Source organism: Lissotriton vulgaris, chromosome 6 (assembly GCF_964263255.1).
Source record: "Lissotriton vulgaris chromosome 6, aLisVul1.2, whole genome shotgun sequence".
In the NCBI taxonomy this organism is placed as follows: domain Eukaryota; kingdom Metazoa; phylum Chordata; class Amphibia; order Caudata; family Salamandridae; genus Lissotriton; species Lissotriton vulgaris.
In genome coordinates this window covers 253,432,606-253,459,101 of record NC_141694.1, presented here as the reverse complement: position 1 = coordinate 253,459,101, position 26,496 = coordinate 253,432,606, and the positions used below count along the sequence as shown (strand labels likewise).

The 26,496-nt window shown below is 45.5% G+C and overlaps 2 protein-coding genes across 2 annotated transcripts in view; one reads left to right on the top strand and one right to left on the bottom strand.

The window, feature by feature from the left end:
• Positions 1 to 26,496, bottom strand: part of SDC1 (syndecan 1) — a 153,794-nt gene that overhangs the window by 105,980 nt on the left and 21,318 nt on the right. The window lies entirely within an intron of this gene.
• LOC147707099 (mitoregulin-like) lies at positions 5,836 to 6,199 on the top strand. Its single transcript, XM_086925175.1, has one exon. The coding sequence runs from the start codon at positions 5,994 to 5,996 to the stop codon at positions 6,162 to 6,164; it is 171 nt and encodes a 56-aa protein (XP_086781301.1). The 5' UTR covers positions 5,836 to 5,993; the 3' UTR covers positions 6,165 to 6,199.

The window sequence follows — 26,496 nt, the reverse complement described above, 5'->3', positions numbered from 1 at the left end:
ATTATGCAAGGGCTTGTGGTTTGACTACTAGCAACTTCCTTATTTTGACACCTTTGCGCAGATCTGCATACTGGAATTGGAGGTAGCGATAAGCAACAGTTCAAGGTTGGAATGCCCTTTTGAGTCTGTGCTAACCTACCAACTTGCATGTTTCAGGTGTTTTCACCAGCTCTTCTCTAATCGGTTCACATACTGAGAAAGGTTGGAAACTTACTCCTTGACAAGGGCAGAAGTATAACTTTTCAGAGTTGGAAACAAGTGGTTGGTGGGAAAGTGAACTTGTAAACGCTCAGATTTTCGCATGAGCAAATCTACATACACATTTGCTCGTGCTAAAATGGAATTCACAAGTATTTTCTAGCAGTACCATTTCCTGGCCTACTTCTGTAAAATCTTTTGAATTAATTAACGCCGTAAATCTGCATTAATGCAAGGACATATACCATAGATGCACATTTGGGACTTTCTGTAAGAATTGGGCATCTAATTAGATGTGGTGTTAATCAAGACCTGCTTGGAAAAAAGTGTATCTTTCTCTATCAGCTGGCTTCCCTGTTATAGCATTCTGTTCTTTCACAGGAAGCATTTTGGCACACCAAGATTAGTTTAGTGCCAGGAACTACTGTCGCAAATGTGTGCTTTTTGAGATGAAAATATTTTAGCTTTTTGCCAATGTTTATATAATAGCGAGGACCCAGCAGCTCCCACAATAATAACGTTTAACAAAAACTGTGTCAAAACAAGATGTGCATTGACAAAACCAAAAGGCTGCCCAAGGTCAGACCTATTGGCTCTGCCAATGCTGGTTTATTTTCATGTTTCACATAATCTTGTTGAAACTGGTTACACTGATTTTCCCTAATTAATATTTATTGGAAATACAAGCATGAAGCAACACATTTTACTAAATTATGCTTCAAATTAACAGTAACTAAAATGTTGAAACTTTTCCTAGTTGCATTGGTTTGTGAACATTTTATTTTGAAAGCAAAGAATAGTCAATCTTGCTTTCAAGCTTCTGCAAATATTTGCATTTATCCGAGGGCATTCTGGGAACATTATAAATGTAAATGTACGTAGCCTCATACTGTTAAACTTTGCAAACGTGTGCACATTTTTATGATCAAGTCATTGTCAGTAGTACAGTCCAAGCATATATTTACTTAGAGCGCTCACCCTAATAACAAAGGCTTTGCATTAATGAATCAGAAATGCAAGTTCGAACTGCATTAACACATGGACAAAAATATTCCTTTAATAGCAGAAAATGCCCTTCACTGATCCACAAGGTGTTCCTGTAAAATGTCATCCAAAGGGGTTGTGCTGCAGGGGATTGGACCTACTTGTCCCAAGGACAAAATAAACATACATACCGGTTGTCCTTGACCCCAAACAATATGTCCTGGGCGTTGGGCTATAGGAACTCCACACCCCTGTGCAGTCCAAGTACATTGAAAATACCATTATATAGTCTGGCATGCACACTTGAGCTATCATTGAGATGGAATTTAAATTGTTTATACATTTCACCAAAATAAGTAGACTTCTGCGGTCTCAAAGAGTTTTAAGACATCCAAACGGTGACCAGCTTTGGTTTAGGCAGAGGCGGTGGTTGGGTGTGACAAGGAGCAGGGAAGCAGCTGCTGGGAAGAGGAGAGTGGAAAGCATGGTGCAGGAAAAGGCAGGTAAGCTGTGAGGTGAGGGACAGTAATGTCATTCGAGAGAATAGGCGAGGGCAGGGTACAGGGAATCTGAGAGAATGAAAGTGCAGTGGGGACACTAAGTGATGCAGGGGCGTCGCTTGCTGTGCTGCTGTAGTTGCTTCTGTTCACTCAGCTGCTGCTCAGTAAGAGAACTGGTTGGCCTGTAAGGGAGTGGCCAACCAACTGCTCAGGCAATACACTGTGTGGCAGCCATTTTAGGATGGGCTTAAGCACATTGCTGGACAAGGCAATCCATGGATGAAGTAGCATAAAGGCACAACAGGTGAGAGAAGGGTGGGGTAGTACAAGCAAAGCGATGGTGAAGACAAGCGATGGAGGACCCGGTGGCAATAAATGAGACACACGACAGAGGGAGGGGCTCTGCAATGCTGTGTCAAGAGCGCAAGGTGAAGTAGACACAGCAGGGGTATCAGGAACCTGCATGGAGGAAATGACGAAGAGGATGTAGTTGTAAGGTAGGGCCTCAGACATTAATTCTAACTATTGTTTTGCTGCACCAATCAGCTAAAAGAATTAGGTGAGAAAAATATTACATTGAGCCGAGTCGAAACGTGATTGAAAAACTCACAGGTCAACCTTTGAAAAAAACTGGAAGTAGAAAGCCAAATGTTGAAAGGGGAAGTGCCTAAGCTCACTGCAAGTATATTGTGCACAACAGGCCTATTTGGCAGCTGTCAAACCCCAGACCTAATAAGGTCTGGCGTCTGCAAACACTATTTTAAAATATTGTATCAAGTGTTCGTTACAGGCGTTTCAGAGCTGTACCTCACAAAGAAAGGGCCGTTTGGAGATCAGTGCTCCAAAAAAATTCACAAACTGCCACGGACGGCCCTAGTGCCTTTAGACTGGCAACATGCAAGACGCGGAGACCGGTGCCATTGACTTCACAAGGCGTCAAAGCTATTTCAATGAGATATTTCCTCGTTCCAGAGTTCTATATCATTGGAGCTCTACGAAGTCCAAAAGATGAGAATTAGAGTGGCAGAAGGAGTAAATCAGTTCATCTTGGGAATATGAAGGAGCTAATGCACAGTGCTTTGCGAGGGCCCTTCTGGTAAGCCCATGCACAATTTGCTATTAGGAACTTGCTGTTTTAAGTCAATAAGAAATGTACCCATCAGACACCCTTCTGCTGAAAGTCAATGCATCATTTCCCAACAGGGGCTTGCCATTTCAAGCTATGTATCATGTTCCATTAGAGCTGTACCAGTCCTGAACCTTCTTGTCAAAGTCACTCGGCAAGTACTTAAAACTTCTAAAAACATGGTGATCAACTCTTCAAATTCAGTGTCGAATTCAGCGGGTGGCTTTCGCAACTCGACACTCATGATAGTCTTCCACATGGTGGCAAGGTTTATTTAAGAGGGGAGCACAAAACCAGTTTTCATTAATTTAATATACATTAAAATGGCCTATTTCTACCCCCAAACCATTCTTGGAGCTTTGGGGACCTAGAACAGTCTGAATTAGCACTGTGTGATGAGTTCTTCTGAACGTGATATAACACACGTAGCCAAAGGCATAGGCAACCTGGCATCTGTCACCAACTGACTTCCATAGAACGCTGAACAAGACCCCCTACCTCAACGTTCCATTAACAACATTCTAACAAGCATTAGAAATGCAATAGGTCTCGCAGCATTAGAGTTAGTGCTTTTAGAATTGTTTATGGGTTTTTTTGTAAATCTTTAGCATGAGGTTGAGGGTGAGTGAGGGTGAGTGAGGGTGAGGGGTTTGAGGGTGAGTGAGGGTGAGGCTGAGGTGTTGAGGGTGAGGGTGAGTGAGGGTGAGTGAGGGGTTGAGGGTGAGTGAGGGTGAGTGAGGGGTTGAGGGTGAGTGAGGGTGAGTGAGGGGTTGAGGGTGAGTGAGGGTGAGGGGTTGAGGGTGGGTGAGGGGTTGAGGGTGAGTGAGGGTGAGTGAGGGTGAGTGAGGGTGAGTGAGGGTGAGTGAGGGTGAGTGAGGGTGAGTGAGGGTGAGTGAGGGTGAGTGAGGGTGAGTGAGGGTGAGTGAGGGTGAGTGAGGGTGAGTGAGTGAGGGTGAGTGAGGGTGAGTGAGGGTGAGTGAGGGTGAGTGAGGGTGAGTGAGGGTGAGTGAGGGTGAGTGAGGGTGAGTGAGGGTGGGTGAGGGTGGGTGAGGGTGGGTGAGGGTGGGTGAGTGAGTGGGGGTGAGTGGGGGTGAGTGTGGGTGAGTGTGGGTGAGTGTGGGTGAGGGTGAGGGGTTGAGGGTGAGTGAGGGTGAGGGGTTGAGGGTGAGTGAGGGTGAGTGAGGGTGAGGGGTTGAGGGTGAGTGAGGGTGAGTGAGGGTGAGGGGTTGAGGGTGGGTGAGGGTGAGTGAGGATGAGTGAGAGTGAGTGAGGGTGAGTGAGGGTGAGTGAGGGTGAGGGTGAGTGAGGGTGAGGGTGAGTGAGGGTGAGGGTGAGTGAGTGCGGGTGAGTGCGGGTGAGTGAGGGTGAGGTGTTGAGGGTGAGTGAGGGTGAGGTGTTGAGGGTGAGTGAGGGTGAGGGGTTGAGGGTGAGTGAGGGTGAGGGGTTGAGGGTGAGTGAGGGTGAGTGAGGGTGAGGGGTTGAGGGTGAGTGAGGGTGAGTGAGGGTGAGGGGTTGAGGGTGAGTGAGGGTGAGTGAGGGTGAGGGGTTGAGGGTGAGTGAGGGTGAGTGAGGGTGAGTGAGGGTGAGGCTGAGGTGTTGAGGGTGAGGGTGAGTGAGGGTGAGTGAGTGAGTGAGGGTGAGTGAGGGAGTGAGGGTGAGGGGTTGAGGGTGGGTGAGGGGTTGAGGGTGAGTGAGGGTGAGGGGTTGAGTGAGGGTGAGGGTGAGGGTGAGTGAGGGTGAGGGTGAGGGTGAGTGAGGGTGAGTGAGGGTGGGTGAGTGTGAGTGTGAGTGAGGGTGAGTGGGGGTGAGTGTGGGTGAGGGGTTGAGGGTGAGTGAGGGTGAGGGGTTGAGGGTGAGTGAGGGTGAGGGGTTGAGGGTGAGTGAGGGTGAGTTAGGGTGAGGGGTTGCATTGTTGGCATTATCCTCCCCCATCCCTAGTAGATTAGGAGAGGCATAAAAAAGGCACTGTTTTCATAAACAGAGAAGCTGTTACTGGGCTGCTGGGAGGGGACAGAGGGAGCCCACAGGAGAAACCATGTCTGTCTGGCCTGTTCATATGAACAGGATGCAGAAAAAGTTGATATGTAGGAAAAGGGAGTGCATTCAATGAAATGCGACCACTATCATTTACCTCAAAAACTAAGACTTATTTCCGGCTGCATTTGACATAAAAATGAATGCAATGAAACGCGATCACTAACATTTAATTCAACGCCAAAGACTGATTCCTGCATTTGACATACATAAAGAATGAATTTTTAGCACACTGCGCATGCCATGAGCAGATGGGAGCGAAAAAAAGCAGAACTGCATGTTTTTTTTCTCTATTTCCGGACTCAGCTGCATCTGAAAGACAGGCTGTCAAAAAAGCATCATATTGTGCTGGAGAATCTGTAAGTAAAGCTGTCATTCATCCTTACTGGAGAAAATGGAGGCCAAATATACAGAGGGTGGGGGCGTCAGGAAAATGACATTGTACATGCAGCCTGATAACACAGAGTGACCCGGCCCAGCAGGCTGCACTGCCAGCAGCAGCCCTCTGCTTCGAGGCTCTGGCTGCCTTTCTCTCCTGCTTCCCCCCTGCCATCGACAGGACCTTACCTCGTCAGCATCTCCTTGACCACATACAAAGAATTTATGAGGGGGAGGGGGGCTGAGGACAGCTCTCATCTGCTCGGTTAAAATGCCTGCCTGTCTTGATTTCTTTTCAACAGCCACCTTATTACCAGGCAGAGCGAATGGGGTGGAGGGGGGTTTGTTGGAAGAACGAGGGCGCTGCAAAAGAAATATCTGTTTGCGGGGTGATTTTTATCGCCACGGATAATATTGTGCCATGAGAGCGCGCATGAAGTCGCCAGGACAAGGCTGATTGCTTAATTCTTGAGCTGAAAAGGACTGCTTGCTGCTCCATAGCCCAGTTGCACGGGGTCTTTAAAGGGCGATGGGGGGTCCGGGGAAGAAAATGTTCACTTTTTGGAGCAATTCATTACAAGGCTTCCGTTGCCACTGAAGTAAACGGCACCATTCCAAGATGGCGGTGAGCTCCGGGATGTCTTGTGCGCTGTGAGCTATTACTTTGTATACAAACAGCCGTTTGAGTAGAACCGTGTTCGGTGACCTTGGAGTCGGAGCTGCCGGGGCGCACGGCGCGACAGTAGGCGGGCTCATAGACAGAAGGGACCGCCATGGGTGATGTGTCGGAGCGTAGCCTGTATCTTGCCGTAACTCTCGCCTTTGCCTCAGGGGTGCTGGTGGGGTGGCAAGCTAACCGCCAGCGTAGAAGGTTCTTGGACTGGAAACGGAAGCGACTGCATGACAAACTCATCGAGACCCAGAAGAAGCTCGACCTTTCCTAAACATTGCTCAAACAGGCGAGTCTCCCCAAAGTAAATAAACCCTTAGTGTGCATCATGTGTGCAGGACAGAGGAGTGCAGTGTTTTTAAAGTGGCACGTGTTCTAATGCTTCCGGGCAGGTTTTGGTAACTTTTTGCGCCCATGAGTCACAGGTTTGGTCTGTGGTATATGACAAGGGTTTTATAAAAAGTGAAACTCCCCGGTGGGAAAGATGACTGATAGAGGCACGGACTCTGTGATTTAAACAACAGATAGAGTGTTGGCAGGGAAATTTCCACTGTACTACAGTAACGAGAAATATGACGACTGCGCAGTAAACAAGTTTTCCAACTACTGCTTAGTTGGCAAAATCAGACATAACAACAAGACGGAGGGAAGAGAGGGGAGGGGGGAGGAGAGATGCGACACGGCGGGAGGGGGCGGTGCGGCTCAAATAAACAAACAAGCCGGAGGGAAGAGAGGGGAGGGGGGAGGAGAAATGCGACACGGCGGGAAGGGGAGGGGGCGGAACAGGGGAGGGGGCGGAACGGGGAGGGGGCGGAGAGGGGACATGCACGCGCCCGTGACTTTTAAGGTCAATGCGCATGCGCATAAGCTTAATGCGCATGCGCATTGACCTTAAAAGTCACGGGCACTGCAAGGAATCGCCACGATTCCTTGCAGTGTGGATAAAGAGTGGATAACTCGCAATACTCTCGCCTTGCTCGATGCGCATGCGCATCGACAGGCGAGACCTAAAAACAACAAATCCTCCCCCTTATACAAACACTACAAATGACCTAGAGACCTCCCCCTTATACAAACACTACAAATGACCTAGAGACATCCAACACAAAACTCCAACGAAAACCTACATAGCCAATGACCGATTACAAAATGCCCAGACCAAACACAAGACCAACATACACTACACAAGGACTAACTTCACTAACACCCATGGCAAAACCTACAACCCATACCCAGAAGCTAACTGAAACTAAATCCGAACACTTTTCTTCCAATACAAAATTTTTCAGATAATATGGTAGTTGCATTGGTCTCATACTTTCCATTGCGGAGACAACACCATCCGCAGTATCACCCACATCACACCTGCCCCACACCTTCCGCTCACACATCAACCGCTGCGCCCCCCCAAACAACTCTTTTAACTGCACCTGTCCCTCCTGCACCACCAACCTCCACCACTCCGTTTGGGGGATCCTCTCCTTACTAACTTCATGCAATTGCATTATCCTTATGGCCAACTAGGGCTACACTTATTTTGCTCCGCCATATTCTAACAATACAGCATGTTTCAAGCCACTGATAACTTTTGTCTGGGGCTAGAGGGAGAGGAGGAATTTAGAATTTTTCTTGACAGCTAAAAGGTTTTTTCACCTGGACCACATAGTTCACATGAAAATGTACCGCTCTCACTTTATCCTCTTCATATCATCAATTTGCTTATCAATAGAGGAGTTTCCATCTTACCATGCACCTGTCCCAAATCTGGTAGTGTGTGTACGCTCGTGTTTCAACATCCAACTAGGACTTACTTTGCACGTTCCAGAGCAGCCTTTAAGTAGTACAAAAGGAGAAGTAGTAGAAAAGAGTGTGGAGTTTTGTGATCACTCCATAATCTTTCTTGCAGGACTTCAATCACCTCCTCACCTGCTGTGATAGCCAACTGAATAGTCTCCTTTAACATTCAATTTACTGTTTCAACCATACAGTTTCCCTGCAGACTACACATGGCGACAGACAATTTTTTAACTTCAAAAGATTTCAAAAAGGTTTGCATTGAATGCGATGTAAAGTGGACTACATAGTCTGTGACAATGACTTTAAGGCTGCCTTCTCTGCATAACAGGTCTTTCAATCTCCCAATTACTGAAAACCTATTGGGTTCCCTTACAAATGTACACTCCACCCATTTTGAGTAATAGTCTACTAATACCAGGATAAACCTCCTCTAAGCCTCAAGATTACACATGGGACCAAAAATATCCAAACTCCATTTCTCCTAAGGGCAATCAGGAAATCTTACTGGATGAATGAGAGTATTTCACAGCCCGATGGTCTAATCTGCTTCTTGACAACTCATACCTGCCTATATGCAACTCACTTCAGCATCCAATCGGGCCACTATTTATATGCAAATATTTTTTGTGCCAGTCATGCCAAAATATTTTTTTTGTTGTCCTCATATAACGTCCATAATTTAGTATAAGCATCTTCTTGGTACTAGCCAACCAATTGCTTATATCTTGGGGTCTGATATCAGCTGATGTTCTATAGGAACCAGCCAATGCTGCACATCATAAGCTGACCAAAAGATGTAATCATTGGACAGTTCATACCAGCCATACCAATTACTCGGAGTCTAGTAGTTTCCAGAAAAGCCAGAGCTCATTTCTATTAATATAGGAGTTAACCTTTTGATCTAGGTCTTTAAAAATCTTACTGAGTTCCACCATCCCCTCCAGGATGGAGGGTCTGCCTGGCGCCATCTTTTACATATTTCTCGTCTTGCTAAGAGAATTAAGTAAAACACTAGTTTAAACTGTTCACCCGTAAAGTCCGCCTCACCCTCTGAAGGCTGTGCAATGCCAAAAAAGATTAGAGTAGGGCTTACCTCCACACCTCTGCCCAGCGCTTCCAACAAGGTCTTACCCTCATTGTCCCAATATTCTTTCAACATTGGACAGGTAGAAAACATGTGGATTAGACCAGTAGAAAACATGTGGATGTCATCCGCCTTGTGGATCAGGCATCTTGTAAATCTGGCATCTCCTCTTCCCCTTATTTTGGATATCATAGGCGGAGACCAATTTACCCTATGAAGGGTAAAAAGATTGTTCTTCCTTAGTGCAACCGATATGATTAAAGGGTATAGTTTATCTAAAGAGATTTGCCATAAAGTTTGCAGCTCTTCATCCGGCAAGCACTTCTCCCAGACCAAATGAGGATGATCTAGCTTCCTGTCTGCAGCAACAAGGAGATGATTATACCAGAGAGCCATCTCCTTTTTTCTTGGGTTTGGATCTTGGAGATCGTCCTCCATTGCGGTGTCTCTGGGGAAGTGCCAATGTTGGTTCTTGCACCAGGTTGAAATTTGGTATTATTTAAATCTGGAGAGCCTGCCGTTCGTTAAGTTCTTCCAAGTGTCCCAAGGCAGACAACTGTTTCCTTCAATTAGATAGCCCGAACGCAGAGCTCCCGCCTCTTTTAAAGGTTGAGATAAGGCGTCATTTAGGTACTCAGGGATGCCCGGAGAGTACCACACAGGGGCCTACTTGCTGAAGTAGGGTATACCTAAAGTTACACTGCAGTCGCACCATAGTTTGGCAGCAGCGTATAGAACCTTCAGGCAGACTTAAACATTTTTTTTTAGGGGCACCGAATTTGTACATGAAACCCTTGACTGGCCTATCGCACAGAATGGCCTTAAACATACGACCAATCAAGGTGTCATCTCGTCTGGAAATTGGAATGCCCAGCAACATAATTGTAGATCTGGTATACCGAGGCCACCGTGTGCAAACTTCTGTCTAAGCTTTTTCCACAATAGTCTCCTTTTATCTAGGCTGGTAAGGGGATCAGAGATTCTTTCCATGAATTTTACTTCAAGGTTTTTATCAAAAGTCAGGGGGATATTATCAAAAAGGTAAGCGAACTTAGGGAAAATAAACACATTTTAACCAGGTTAGACCTCCCATAGTGTGTAAGTAGATGATTCTGCCATCTCTTCAAAAGAATATTAACCTCCTTAGAGACCCTAGATATATTTATTTGGGAGAGTTCTTTTAAATCTTGTTTGATGGTTATTCCTTTTAAATCTTGTTTGATGGTTATTCCTACATACCTTAACTCCCTTGATACTCTGAACCCATGCGCTTCTGAGTTCCAAGTCATGATTTCGGTCTTACTACTATTATTCTCATACCCTGACATTTTCCCAACAAACTTCACTTCCCTGAATAGAGTGGGTAGGACTTTATTAACGTTAGAGGTAAAAAAGTATCAAATCATCAGCATACACTGCTAATTTCTTGAAACCCCATTTGCGGTGAAGGGGATTTTTTTATTTAGCCTTAGACTTTGTGCTAATGGCTCAATATATAAATTAAAAAGAATAGGAGACAGCGGGCAACCTAGTCTGGTGCCACGCCATATGATATAGGAGCGGAGAGATTTAAATGTGAGCTTGGGGATCTTTGTAGAAATTTAAGAACTTAAAGATCCCATAAAACCCAAAAGCCTTCAATACTCTAGAAAGATAACACCAGTTGACCCAAAGGCTTTTGAGCATCCAGCATTATAATTGATAAAAGGTACTTTACCCACCGTTGCCAAATCTATTGCGCCAACTAAGGTAAGAACAAGATATTTCCTTTGACTCCCGGGGAGGAAACCCTTCTGATCTTCGTGTATTATAGCCCCTGCGATTTTACATAATCAGAAGTTGAGAATTACCGTAAATTTTTTATAAAATCGCAGTTCAACAATGATAATCGGACGGTAAGATTAACATTGTGAAGGATCTTTACCGGGTTTTATAATCCGTGTAATGGCTGCCCCTTTCCAAGAATCTGGCAATAAAGAGGACCCTCTCAGAATGTCATTAAATAGTCAAACATATGGGGATGTCTTCATCAGCTAGTATGCTATAGATCTCATTAGGCATAACGTCTGGGCCTGCAGCTTCGCCTTGCAGCCTTGCTTGATTTTCTTAAGGGCTTCTACAATTTCACTCCCTGTTATATCTTGATTAAGCAGCGATAAACTTTCAGAATTCAACTTTGGAACCTATTTTCCAGCAAGCCATTGATCTAGGGCAAGCTTATCTAACTTTAAATCCTCCTTGTACAAGTCCTGAAAGAATTTACAGAACTCAGACTCTCTCGCCCATGTTGTCAGACAACTGATCAAAAGGCTTCCCACCACTTTCAAGTCTGATCCTTCTGACTAAGTTTTGAGACCTATCCATTCTGCTCTTCATTGCTAAAAGTTTCCACAGTCCGCACCTTGACAAAATTTTACTCTTTCTATGTTTGTAACATAATTCCTTCCATTGCCAGCCTATTTTCCCGTTGCAAATCCTCAACTTTGCCCACTAGGTTTTCTTTTTCCTCCCCCTGAGCCTAATCAAACTTTAAACTTGCTTCATCCTTTATTAGCCGCTCCTCCAATGAGGCTCTCTTTTCTTTTTCTAGTCTGACCCAGACTGCTGCAGCTCCCTTCAACCTCCCTCTCAGCCAGGCTTTGAATGAGTCCCAAACGAAATGTAAGGGAGCAGACTCTAAGTTTTGGTTAAAGAAGACAACCAAATCTAGTTTAATCTGATCCAGAACATCGGTTTGTAAAAGCAGTCTTCTATTCAGAGTCCATCTCCCAACTGAGGAACTTGAAGGGAGTTCCATGATTACTTCTATTGCTCCAAGATCCTATATATGAATAGGCAAATATTCTTCCACTGCTCAAGGATTGTTAATGGATCTTTCAGAAGTGGACAAGGTCAAGAAAATTGAATAAGAATAGTCCCTTGCGTCTCCATTTTTCTTCCGCCATACATCGCATAGGTTTAAATTGCCCAACATACTAAAGAGGCAGGCTCTAACTTGAGGCACATGAATTTGGGTGCGGGGTGAGGATCTATCCAACTTAATACTTAGAAGTTAAAATCCCTGTCAATTATCAGAGGGGCTTCAAACTCCAGCAAAGTGCCAATATATCCTTGATGGGTCGAAATAAATCAAGGTCTCAGCTCAAGATGTGGGAGCCAATAAAATTTCCGCTTAATATGGCATCATCCTCGACTTAATGAAAAGACTGAAGGTCATCATTCACCTTACTCTTTTTCAGGCAATCCTTACATAAGGAGTTCCTTAATTCTCTTATGACATTCATCTCATTCCTCTATTCTTGCTTCCCAACAGCTCCCTTTAGTACTACCAAACCAACAACGCACTCCATCTACACTTCCATCAGTGGAGGCCGTCAGCAGGAGCATGCACTTGGGGACAGTCTTGTTGCTGTGCAATAGAGGTTGCGAGACGGCAAATGAGGCTTGAATTATAAGACAGACGTGTTGGAACACCGGTCGACAGTATAACTATGCGCAATTTGTGCCCTCTCATTACCTTTACTTCCCGTCATCCGGATGATGAAGCTCTAGTCCGTGCCATTTATAGGTGCTGTCTGGAGATACACTCAGCCCAACTCCTCTCCCCTACAATTTGGTGACAACGGCTAATGCAGTTTCTCTCACATCTGGGGAACCAGGTACGAATCTAGGCAAGGAGGCGCAACATCCTGTGATTCTGGACAAGTCACTTAATCTCCCTATGCTTAACAAAAATTAATGTGTCCTCATGTAATGCACCTGATGCATGCGTAAAGCACTCAAATACCTTCAGGACAAGTTTGCGCTAGATCAAAAAAACTCCGTAAGAAAAAAAAAACATTGTGATGAGTTCTGAGCGGCATAGAACGTGTAGAGAAAGGAGTGGGCAAAGTAGATTTATTCTTCAGGTGCCAGACAGCACAAACGACAAATCCACCATCGCCAACTGACATCTATGGAACAAAACCCCTACCTCCCGTTCCATTAATATTCTAAACACAGCAAACTTAAAATCTGAATACAGCTAATAGGGGACCTGGTACATCCTGACCAATCGGGGTTTATGCAAAGGAGGAACACTGCCCTAAATCTGCACAGAGTACTGGGTAGGGCACTGACCATACGTGAAGATGGTCATAGTTTCCCTAGATGCCACTATGACTGGACACTTGAATGGCCGTATCTTCACAAAACTAGGGTTTGGCCCGATTTTCCGCAGATGAGTGAGATTGTTGTAAAGTGCACCCATGGGGCAGGTGGTTGTAAATAAAAAAATCTGATACCTTCACACTTAGTAGAGGAACACGGCAGGGATGTCCTCTTTCTCCTTAACTGTTCGCTCTGGCCCTCGAACCTCTTGCAGCATGGATCCGGAAGGATGTCATGATCCGAGGGATGCGAGGGTCATGAAGACTGGGAAGACCGTATCTCCCTATAAGCGGACAATATCCTTCTCACTTCCCTCAAAATGTCCTTGATGGCCGTATTAGATATCCTAGACGTTTTCGGCAGATATTCTGGATTGCGAGTCAAATGGCAAAATCCCCTCCTATTTGTACTCAGCAGCCCCCCCCCCCCCCCCTACCCAAAAGGTTTCAAATACCTAGGCATATTCATTTCTCTTGACCCCTCGGTTAGATACGCCCGTAACCTTGTCCCTTCCCTGCAGAGACTCAAATGTGACATCACAACTTGCCAGTCGCTCCCACTCTCCCTACTAGGAAAGGCGGCCCTTTTTTAAAAATGATGTCTCTGCCCAGTTTCCTCTATGCCCTACAAAACTCGGTTGATCCTGTCTCAAATTCTTACATCAAGGAAATTGAAGGGCTTCAACAGGACCTTTTATGGGGTGGGAGACCTCGCATTGCTTTACCAAAACTCACGCTCAGCAGGTATGACAGTGGAATTGGGCTACCCGACGTAAAAAAAAAAAAAAAACTACTAGGCAGCACACCTCACAGCAATAAACCACTGCACCCACGGCCATCCGACAACCCAGGGTTCCGTATGGATCGCTGGATCCTTCCGAACGGGGCCTACACTCGAGCACTTCATTCCAAACTAGACAGATATCCACTTACTGGACCTACCAACCATATTGTCAAGATCTGGCATGCTGCAAACAAATCACTTGGCTGAACAGCAGGTTGACCCTTGCCCCTCCCTTGTGGGATTCACAAAAGCTGGGAGATCTGGGTAACTCCAAATGTTTCGATAATATGGGAGATAACAATTAGGTCCCATTTAGGAACCTATGGGACGCAGGGGGTGTGAAGCCTTTCGCCGCTCTCCAATGACAACACTCACTGGCAGACTGAGCTTTTCCGATATCTGCAAGTCCGCCACGCATTACTGACAGTTTTTCCCGGGGACTCCTCTTCACCAGATAGCGCCCCACTAGAGGACAGATTGCTAGATGGCCACCTGCCCGAAAGGGCAATCTCCCTAACCTACCGAAAACTTATTAACAACATGGGCGATCCCCTATTATCCCGGAGGAAGAAATGGACTGGAGACGACATTGAGCTAAATGACGAAAATTGGCAGATGGCGATCTCCTCCCCCAAAATGGTTGAGATTCCGGCGCAGCTCCGGCTTGTGCAGTTAAAGATCCTCCATAGAATCTATGTGACAGGTCCCCAGCTGATACACAGGCAGACGGACAGATCGTGTAGGCGGGGATGCACTCAACAAGGCACATTTGTACACATTATATGGTACTGTGAACCAATCCAGGAATATTGGCGTAAGGTACATGCAGTCATGAGTGAAACGCTGGAGTTCAAGATTAAGCCAGAAGCGCCCAGGTGCCTCCTTAACATATGGGGACAGACCAACCTAAACATACACCACACAATGGGTCACACTCAGATGTAGGATTGCTAAAAGGAACATAATGCAGCTCTGGGGGGCCCTGCATGCACCCACAATTGCAGATTGGGAAAAAGACCTTGATTGGTGCATGCTGAGAGAAAAGACTGTATATACGGCCCGAGGTAGCCCCCGGAAATGGTCCAAGATATGGGCCCCCTGGAATTCTTATTGTGGAAACATTTGTACCCCTCATTGTGACACTGGACAGTGATGACCCCCCCCTCCCCGTGATTTCCAATGCACTATCCTATTGTATCTGTGTGTGTACTTACTTTCGCTGTGCCATTGGTATGGACCTTTGTGAACCTTACCATGTTGTCGAGTCTGTTTAATAAGAAGATTTATCTATACTACTATAATAAAGGAAGAACTTTCAGCCTTTGAGGCGGGTAAACTCGGGAACCACAGCGCCAATCCACACACCCGATACACCGTTAGAATCGTCAGGGTGTGTAGATGGTTATAGGCTATATAAATAAAATAAAGAAACGTTATTTAAAAAATGTACAGAAAGAAAAAAAAAGTAGTCCCTCCGAAGTAGCACCGGCGGCGGCGTGCATGCTCACGTCAGGAGCGCGGGGAGGAGCGGCGTCCAGGAGCGCGACGAGGAGGTGCGGACATGGCGCGGGGGAGGAGCGGTGACGTGAGGAGCAGCGGACAGGCCAGCGGCAGTGCGAGCAGCGGATAGGCTGGAGGAGCGGCGGCTGAGGTAAGGGAGAGGCGGACATGGCGCGGGAGAGGAGCGGTGATGTGAGGAGCAGCGGACAGGCCAGCGGCGGTGCAAGCTGTGGACAGGCGGGAGGAGCGGCGCCTGAGCTGCTGGACAATGTCGGGCGGGGAAGCCTGTTGCTCCCGGACAAGGTCGGGACAGGCTGCTAGTAAAAAATAAAAAAAATCTTAATACACAGAGCGTGCGATTATGAATGTTTTAGCAGCACATTCCTCTGTAGACCCTCTCCAGAGGAAAAAGTAGATTGACAAGGAAGTAACCGAAACATGCACTAAAATGAACAAAACGCCCAAGTCTGCTTTCCCAGTTCGTAATGTAACCTACTGGTCACACTGTTGAGATGCGCATGTATTAAAACCTGCAACGAGCCATGCATTTCTTGGCATTTTCCCACATGCCTCGCTAATAAAAACATTTTTTTTTTTTAAAGCAGGCTAAAGCTCCCTACAGCAAAACTTATTTCCAAGCATCTCTAGCCTTTTGAAATAATAGAATCTTATTTTTGTAACAATTCTATGAATTGTTGAAGGTGGCAGTCCTCAGTTTTAATCAGTTAAGGAATAATGGCACCACACAAGGCACTTTCTTAGAACAAGTTGTATCTGGTAGAGGATCTCTAGCGCGCAGTTGAATTTGCTAACGGTTAATAATTCTTTTAGTTAGAAGAGATAAAATATTTGTTAAACTGTAGTTACTGAAGTCCATCAATCCCTCTGAGCCAGTTAAGCTGGACAACAAGCACTGGCTTCAATGGGTAGAAAGAAGTTCTCCGAGGAGGCAACATAAAAACGTAGAATTATTTTTTACAACACTACAATTTGATCTTTTGTGCTTATGGAAGTCACCGAATAATACCAGGCCCTTGAGGTCCAGCTCATAACTAGCCAGAAAGCAGTGCAAAAGAGGCTTTTTCAACCAATCTGTCGAAATGCAGATGGAACACCTGCTACGTGTAGATTTGGTACAGTTCATGTAAAAATATGGGCAAGGTACATTGGAGCCTATAAAGGCAGACAAACATAAAAGCCATTGAATTTGAAAGAACACGTGGAAAGAAGGTGCCAAACTAACCACAATGAAGCTGTGATTTACCAATTGCTAGGATTTATAAATCTTATGATTAGTTTTAAAGGAAGATTATCTCTAATTAGACAGACAGTACTAACCACGGATGAGTGACCTGGTGTCTCCGGGGACCTCTGCAATCATTAGCAAGCATTGCTTATAGATATCACCAATGCTAGCACATAAGATTCACCTGCTGATTCAGGTCCCAAGAAAAAGGCCCAACACTGGGTAGTAGATTTTATAGGACAAATGTGTAGCTTCAATTTTAGTGATAGGTGGAACAAGTAATATCCAACTACAATTGCGGGTTGCAGCACATATAGGGCAGCAGCCTAACAGCCTTTACAAGATGAGGCCGTTCTAAACACTTCAACGTGCATTCATACATTTAACCACTTTATATATCAGTATTTTCTTTTTAATGATCATTTAAACAGCCCTGCACGTGGCATTCATGTGCAGTGAAAAGTTCTTTGACTGGTACCCCGATGCGAAGCCTCATGTGAAAGCGTGTGCTCAGGGATGGGTATAGACAAAGAAGTGAGCAGGGCGAAGAACCACTGAAGGAGTGCCATTGAAGAGCTGACAAAGGTCTTGGAGCACAACTAACAGATACTTAATGATCGATCTGCTTAAACTGCGTTGGCTAGACTGAGGAAAGATGGGGCTGGTGCTCTTCCAGATGCCGGGCCTACAGTTAAATATAGCAACAGAGTTTCACAGCAAAGAATGATGCAGCCTGCTGCAGTCTTGTGGAGCCTCAGGCGGGAATAATGGAGGATACAAACCATTTAAAAAAAACGTAACCTACATTTGGTCAACCATCACCTGGCTTCAACATGAGGAAACTCCAAAGGCTTAGACGGGATTCAGGCCAATGGAAAAATCACTCCAGTCTTAGTCTCTGGCTGAGTTTCTTGAGGTAGAAGAATTACTTCCTGTACCTGTCCGAACCAATTCTGCTCTTCGTGAGTGCTGCTCTAGCTTACGCAGTTACTAGACATTCACGAATAGGATATTAGTAGAGAGCTTCACATCCCAATCTCAATCCCTCCTTATCTCGTCTAAGAGTGAGAGACAATGTCGAGCAAAACAAGCACAGGCATAGCCAATAGGTCTCGCCTTTGGGACCTTATAAGTGTTTGGCCATGCAGCACATTAGCCTGTTAAAAATCAGATCACACAATTTTATGCCATAGTAGTTTTTAAGCTTGGAATGCTCTTTGCATTAATAACATAATGTTTACAATGCAATGTTAAACAATTTTGCTAGATAAAAATTTAAGTTTGAGCTGCCAGGTATCTACGCTTTTAAACAGACCTTCAAAACATGCCACAGCTTTTATTTTTCACCCCGTTGCACTACAGCCTAGGGCTGTAGATACTGTGTTATGGAGGAATTCGCTCTGTAGCCTACTGCCACCATAAAAGTAGAGGTTCTGCACTACAGTCAGTACTCAGAAGCCCTGAAAACAAAGCCTTCTCCTCTACTCTCCAGACGTCACAAACAAGATATGCCATCTTCTGGGAGATGGCATGTGGTTTGAACCCGGTTAAATTATAATTTTTAACAAACGAAAGTTGCAGCCAAACACATGCCTATGACCAGCAGGAGAAAGGCTGTGGTGTAACCTCCAGAGCTGCCAACATTGAACCTGGGGAACCAGGTTTAAGTCGGAGCATCTGTAAAACTGTGCCTTAAAAAATTTTAAATAGGAGAATGCATATACTCTATGATTGATATGTTACTAAAACAATGGCAAGGAAACAAAATGAGGAATGCCAATAAAATAAAAATATCCTGACACGCTACGGGTTGCAATGGACAACCAGGAGCAATCAGGAATGCGTTGGATGGCACAGAAGGAACAAATCAGTGAAATCTGATGGGCGGGAACCAAACACCAAAGGAGGTACAGTTACAAGCAATGCACCAATCAAAAGCCAGCAGTTGTGAATAGCACAAGAAAGAACTAATGGAAATGAATGGGCGTGCTCAAAGTCCAAAGAGGAGATACAGCGTGTCTTGCAGACAGAGCATGCGCGCTGCCTAGGCTCGACCTAAAAACTCAACAGTCAGAAAGGGAAGACATTGAGACCACCAGCAGGCAACGTGACATACACTGGACACAGATATGGAGCACTACTAGAAGTAGAATGAAGACAAATGGATCTTTAGAAATGTTCCATAAACACTTCGCCAAGGTTTGAAAGGTACCCACAACCTGTAATGAAAGGCAGGAGCACAGGCAGCCAAAGAACATACACTTTTTGTTTGCAACACTTTTTGGAGCCAGCTTTCAACCCACTACTAAAGCAAACTACAGACATGTTATACACCAATCCCCTCAGAAATAAAAAACAAAGAAGTAGAAGGCAAAACTAACAATTCAATAGAAAATGATGTTACAATGCATGCACCAAGAAGCAATTACCACAAGGAAACTGCTGCAGAAACGGAGACTATCAGTGATGAGGATTCAGAATGTTATTCCGTGCGTCTGTACAAGTAAAGAGACAGTTTATTGTGGCAGCACAATTCAAAGCCACGAGTGATGTATCGGTGGTACTACTTTTACCACCTTCATTCATGCCTTTGGTGGACCTCGCATGCTCATACCTTCACACAGGGGAGTGAAGGCCTCAGCAAACGTGTTGGGCAGCGCATGAAGGACATCCACCTGCATCAAGCTCTCCTTCAAGTTTTGGAGCTAGTTAGATTGGGGACCTAAATTTGAACCAGATCATAAATAGCTCACAGGGAACACCAGAAAATCAAAAGCAACCCGGCCTGCAGTCAGGAGGTTTATAGGACCACAAGCGATTTGATATGCATGGTTTGTCCCTGGTACTGCAAGACAGGACTGATCCAGCCCTTTGGCCACTGCGGATCTCAAATTTTAAAATAGTTAAGGCAAGTCACACGCAGTGGAAAGTAAACTCCTGCTGCCTGCACACCACCTCCTATCCCAAAAAACATCCTCTTTGAAGACACATTAGCTGTGGACAGGATTCAGCTTGCGCACTGCTAAGATTTACAGGACAGGCAGGTTAGAAGGTTTTTATGTTTCTCTAATTGGCAAACCCACGTCAACATCTGCAAATGAGGGATTAACACTTTTTCAGAACAGAGTAGAAAAATGACAGAAAAAATATAGTTATAGCTGAATTAAATTACTGAAAGTTGACAATTACTCTCCAGGTTAGGGCCCCAGTGAAATGCAAGTAGTCGATCTAATTTCACCCAAAAAACCCCAATATAGGACACAAGTCCTCACGCTGTCCTAACGGATTAGACTAATTCAGTCCGGTATAATCCAAAAGTTATTTTAAAAGGTTTAAACTTGAAAATCTCCTTTAAAGCACATTCTCGGTTAATGAATCATTTTATATTGCCATGTAGTAAGGGGGGGGGAAAGGAACTTTTCAATCTTGCACAATCCTAGAAGCATCTTATGAAGCCAAGTTTTAGTTTACTAGAAAAAATATGTTAGTACAAAATAAAGTCAAATTGCATTTTAGCTAGGAAATGCCTATTTTGAGCTGACTGGGGCATGTCAGAACAATTAAAAACACATAACAGGGGAGCTGAAATGTAGTTCTTGTGTCTACTGAGCCCCAAGTACTACAAAAACAAGTGAGAACGTTGAAATTTATAATCCAATTCTCTCGTTTTTTGATTGAGCTATGCATCATCTATTTTCACCCCTGCCCTACTTTCAGCCCCGGCTTTATCCTTTACATCACACTTGCAAGAACATTGGTAAAGAATCTGGATTGGGGTATTGTAGGCTATGTATACATGCGGAGCCAGTGCAAAAGAACAGTCAACGTCTGCTCTGGGTTTTTCAGACAATGGTAAAGCCTCAAGTAAAGTTTACCCAAAGAGCATATCTTGTGGTGCAGCCTTCGATGACACGATTGCACAAGGCTGTTGATATTTACCGTTACCTCATTTGTGTGTTTTTCCCACAGCCCTATTTACGGCTGGAAGTTACTGGTTTGTGATCTGTTGCTATAAAAACCCATGTAACCATCATTCACTGTGCTTCCTCCTTGAGTAGCTCTATGGTGTTTACCGGATGAAGCCCCATTCATGAATGCTAATAAATGATCTTTGGTTTGTACTTCACTCCAGTGTCGATTCCTCATTACTTGTTTAGAACCAGTGGATGAAGGGTGACCCCTGCACCAGTGGGTTTTTAATAATCCGCTTCCACAGGAAGGGTAACAGATCTTATAGCACTCACGAATCGTTTAAGAAAAGGGAACTATTAGCTGAAAAATCCAGCTCACATGGTGTGACAGCGGACAAAAGTTCCATGAAGATTTTGTGGTGTCCAGCGTGTGTAAGAGGCCCCTGGTGGTCCTCGGCTGACTCCTTACAAGTAATATTATAATCTGTTGGATGTGGTTAACAAGGTTTGTAATGTGGGGGCGTGGCTTGGACGGCGGTGGAGATGGCCGCCTGAATCCATCTCGCGTCGCACAAGATAGCGACTCTGAGGTCTCCAGGAGACTAAAACAATCAACCTTGAGCTTCGAGGTGTCAACTAATGCACAGCACACCCAGGGACCAGTTTTATGGGCTTGGAATGCAGTGATCCTGAGTTTGAGACCTGTATGCAGCCGTTGGCTGCATCGAGGCCGATCCTGAAAGTGGCGCCGACCAGCATGGAACCCTAGCCCCGTTTGCCCGCCTGCTGGCCACCGCCTAACACCGCTTTGATCGCTGGCGATCCACCATCAATCCCAGAGGGGCGCTGTTCGTTTATAGCGTGTGGTTTAAGGCTTTAATACGAAAGGAGACTCACCTGCCTTACGACGATCTCTTGCCTGACCCTGCAATGGCAGATACACGGCTGTGACTCCCGTTGCCTATGCACCAGTGTGAGAGCCGCTCCTCTCCAGTTACCGAGTGCATGACTCCCCCATTCCTGCCTGCATCCACAGAGCTGAACCTGCCTCGCAAGCTATACCCACGATATCGCCTCCACACTGCCTGACTTCATAATGGCGAGAAGAAGGCGGCGCACTGAGAGTGAAGTGTAGTTGAATGTCGTCCACAGCAGGGGGTCATGTTCTAAGCCTGGCGTCCTCACAGCGCATATTGCTTACCCTTCACAGCCTCACATATAAAATGCTTGTTAAAATCTGCCAAAACGTACTGAGTCCAGCCTAATCCGGCCATTTCTGCAAAGGTCTGCTACAACCTGCCAAAACCGGTCTTAGGTTTGTTAAAACCTCCCTAAAGGTGCCGATGGATGCCTACTCCTACATCTCTGCCAATACCTGCTAGAGCCTGCATCTCACTGGGCCATGATAACGGAGTCCAGAACCTGCCTGTCAATGGGATAGCCGGAATCTGACCAGGGACCACCACCACCAACTGCCACCCTACTCACAAGTTCTTAACACCACAGCAGATTTCAGCCGGCGCCAAGGCTCAAACTGTTGAAGCCATCCTTCCACGACACTCTTGGCGCCGAGACTTACCCTCAGCGGTCCTGCCTTCTACATATCGCGGTCACCATGCCGACCACACCACAACAGACATTGACAAGTTTTTCAACGTAGCTTGTGTCTGGTGAAGGTACTCTTCATTTCAAATCCACCCCACATCGTTGGTTGGCTGCATCTTCTATGACCGTGCCCTTTCATGGCCGACCTCTCGGCTCCCTATCTGAAGGTCCACACCTGCATAGGATAGAATATCTCAACCGGTTCCTCTAATTCAACTTTGGCCATTCATCAGTGGCGATCATAACCTCTCATCAGTGACATCATTCCTCTCTACACCTTGCCTTCGGACACGGACACAACACGAAATAAACATTCCGCCACAAGGGGGTCACTCTCGACCCAGCGCCTTGCCTTGTATCTTCTCATCACCCCTTGGTCCTGACGTTTCTACAAGATGGCGGAGAGAGAAAATAAAAAACAAGAAAGTAAGACCGGAGCCATCCTTATCTGAATCACCTATCAAAGCTAAACCAGACTTAACAAGCACTTGGACATGATCCTTAAGAAATTGGCGCAGGTCCACAACTTGGCCAAATCCAAGAAAGGCAATACCGATACCATGCAATTGGAACTCACAGCGATCAGAGAGGATATGAACTCCATGAACAAAAGCATCAGTGAAGCGGAACAGCGGATAAGCGACGTAGAAGATAAAACAACCCAGTCGTGTAAAATCATACAACACCTTCAGAGCACTACTAAAGACCTAAAACGTCAAAACACTGAGTTAGAAGATCGTAATAGGAGGGGCAAAATTCGAATCTTTGGCGTGCCGGAAGAATCAGAAAAAGACACAGAATCTTGCGTGGCATTCCTGGAAGCGTGGATCCCAACAGTCACCGGAATGGCTTCCACCACGGACTGGAGCTGGACAGAGCTCACAGAATCCAAACATTCATCGCCCAAGGAAAAAGGGCCCTCGTCCCCTGATCTGCAAACCTCTTAGATTTCACCATACCGAGGCCATTCTACAATTTGCAAGGAAGAACCATCATATCACCTGGGAAGGCGACCGTATAATCTTCATGCAGGACTTCTCCAAAGAGACGGTTGAAACGAGGAAAGGCTTCCTGTCATTGAGCTTTAAACTGAAGTCAAAAGACATCCAATTCTCATTTGCAGGTCCGGCAAGATTTAAGATTATCGACCACGATAAACCTCGCATCTTCTCAGACCCTCATGACCTGGCATGCTACCTGAAAGGTTCACCTCCACAATTCATGGACTCCTCAAACGGAGCCTCCAAAAAATAGAAGCACAAAAGTCTGTCAACTGCTGATTGTGTTTGGATTGGTCTGGTGAGACATCGCCCTCGTTCAACGTATCTCAGATGTCTGGTTTGTCATGATCTTCAGTCACTGCAAATGGTTTATCCGAGCCTGTTTATAGAGATCGTCATTTACGTATACCAAGTAGTAGGTTTAAGTATTGGGTTCACTCCCCTTGATGATCTTCCTCTTGTAACTGTCTAATTGTACAATTGTGTCCAGACTCGATCGGTTTTATACGGTTTCAAACCGTTAGTCATATTGTAGGCACTCCATCGATGCTTTACTTGAGCACTTCCGGGTCAAGGGTATTCCTTGCACCATATATGTTCCTGCTGGCGGCACAATCTTCAATTCCAGATTCTCGAGTTAAAGCTAGTTAGTTCCTCTGCAGACCTGTTGGATCTATATGTTACTTTCACCAAAACGTCAGTTCTTGTTCACAATTTAAGGTCACATGGTTGTAACGTCACATAGCTAGGCGTCCTGAACCTCGCATTGAGACCATGCACGGGGTCCTTTCTCTGTTTAGGTTAGGCTTGTACGGTCGCACAGTTATGCTAAGAGCTCCTATCATGTTGATTCTCCTGTTCTTTCATCCTTCTATAAAGTCCTGTGTTGACCATGGACGGTACTGCTGTCGCAGCTCCTAGGATAGATTTCTCTAAGGGAGGGGGATAGGGAGGAAGGGGTCTAGGGGCACTGTGTGGAGGGAGGAGCGGGGGCACAGGGTAAATGTAATTCTGGTCGTTTCAGTATTTTTTAATTCCTTTGTTATCCACAGCACAGACATCAAAAGTAATGTCGCATATGTTGCACGTAGCTAGCCCATTAGTCATTCACACTATTGGTTACCACAAGCTTACAGACTTCAAATGTCTTCTAATGTTCTTGTGTCCCAGCTATGTCCACTCACTCCCCTGTCTTGTAACGTATGGGCCCCATGGCTTGTTCAACTCCGGTCGCAGCGTGCCAGCACTTTACATTTTTGGAAATCTGAAAGCTAAGATCCTCCCCTTGCAACCAGAGGTAAAGATTGCATCTGAAGGATTACACTAGTATTGTGCACAAACCAGGGGGGGGGGTCAAAAGCCAGCAGAATACTTTTCACGAGTGAAGCTGCAGCGTCATAGTACAACGCCCAAAGCGGCAGAGGCCTACATCAATTTCACAGCAAAGTCAAGTGCGCCTGCAGCTCCTTCTATTGAACAACGCAATCATGGAGGAAACATACTCGATCTCTTACAGATTATGTTGAATACCTGAAAATCTAAAATGTTTAGGAACAACTTTGTGATATGATGGTGTCATACTAAGTGGGGCATGAATAGTTATCCCTGAAAGCCTGAGGCAACAAATTATTGAACTGGCACACGAAAGACATTGTGGCATTGCTGCAAGCAAGAGTCCTCCGAGTTAAAGTGTGGTCCTTGCGTCTTGATGAAGGAGTTTAAAGGGAACTGGAAGCTTGTCAGCTGTGCAACCGCTGACCAGTTCTGATTTTCCTAAGCAGGCCTGGGAGAGGATTGCAGTCGACTTCTTCAGACCCCTTAATAATGGACATCATGTCATGGTAGTTGTCAATGAGCACTCACGTTTTCCTCTAGTGGGAGACTTAACCACACATGGCAGTCAGAGAGGTTGGATGACATTTATTTATTTATTTAATGTGCTTATATAGCGCCTGAATAAACCCCCGAAGGGGTATCTCCGCGCTTTTTGCCAGTGGAGGAGAATGTACTGTGCCGGATCGTTTCAGTAGCTAAAGCATGTAGAAAATTAACTACTACTAAAAAGATGGGTCTTGAGGGTTTTACGGAAGAGAAGGCGATTAGTGATGTTTTAATGTTGGGGGAAGGGAATTCCAGAGCACAGGTCCAGTGTGTGCCAGGGCACGGCCTCCCTGACGAGACTTTCTTATTTTAGGGACCTGTAGTAACATGGGGTGTTGCTTCCATTCTCAAGTCTGACAACAGTGCACCCTTCAATAGCTGAGTTCAAAGATTTTCTTTGAACATCAAACATCAGAAAAGTACACCACTGGCCCACAGGCAAATGGCGTTGTTGGAAGATTTAGATAGACTTAAAAAGGGTGGTTCAGCGTGCTGTGCTGGAAAGAATGGAGCTTAAGTAAGCTTTACGCTCAGCCCTCCTCCGTGCCTACAGTTCCACTCCTCATTCCACCACAGGAAAAAGTCCTGCCACCCTGCTGTTCGGGAGAGTTCTTGGAGCAAAGATACCACAATGGACCATCAGTTGGTCAATAGACCCTGATGAGATTCGGATCACTGACACCTCTCACAAATTCAAAATGAAGGCTTACGCCGAAAAGCCCCGAAGCGGTCGAGACATTGCATTCAAGAAAGGAGACAGTTCTTGTCAAGCAAAAGTGGATGCCCACGACTGACGCTCCATTTGATGCTGAACCACTAAGGGTTGTGGCTAGCAAGGACATATGGTAACTGCCCAAAGACCTGGAAAATCCATACCTAGAGACTTGTCGCAATAAGCATTTACCTCAATGCTCTTCAGCTTCACATATCATGAGTGAGGCAAGTCGAAATGAGTGCCCAAGTCAAGTCTCTGACGCTTCTCCAGATGCCAGATGAATGTGCCACTCCAACTCATACAACTAGACCTGGAAGACTGGTGCGAGCACCTCGACGACTCAGAGGAGTTGTGTATATTTGTTCATACTATTTAACAAAGGGGGAAATGTTGTGTCCTTGGTTTGTGTGTACAAGGCCCCTAGTGGTCCTCGCGGTCTCCTAAGTATTACGTAAACTGTTGGGTGGGGTTAATAAAGCTTGTGATGCAGTACTTTCAGTTAACGGTGGCATGCTGAGGAATAAAGGCATGCAAACCAGAGATCTGTGTGTGGCATGGTCTGTTACTTGCTCATAGTCTGGTAACTGGAAGCTTGTCAGCTGTGCAACCGCTGACCAGTTCTGATTTTCCTAAGCAGGCCTGGGAGAGGATTGCAGTCGACTTCTTCAGACCCCTTAATAATGGACATCATGTCATAGTAGTTGTCAATGAGCACTCACGTTTTCCTCTAGTGGGAGACTTAACCACACATGGCAGTCAGAGAGGTTGGATGACATTTATTTATTTAATGTGCTTACATAGTGCCCTTCATAAACCATCGCAAACATGCCATTTAACTTGTTTCACAGAACCAGAAGAAAATCAATGAATGGAAAATCTAAAAAGGGTGCTCTAAGAAAAAAAAGAGGCAAATGCTGGTGGAGTAGGAATAGAT

Coding starts and splice junctions, on each gene's coding strand:
- LOC147707099 (XM_086925175.1), top strand. CDS start 5,994: ATGGGTGATGTGTCGGAGCGTAGCCTGTATCTTGCCGTAACTCTCGCC.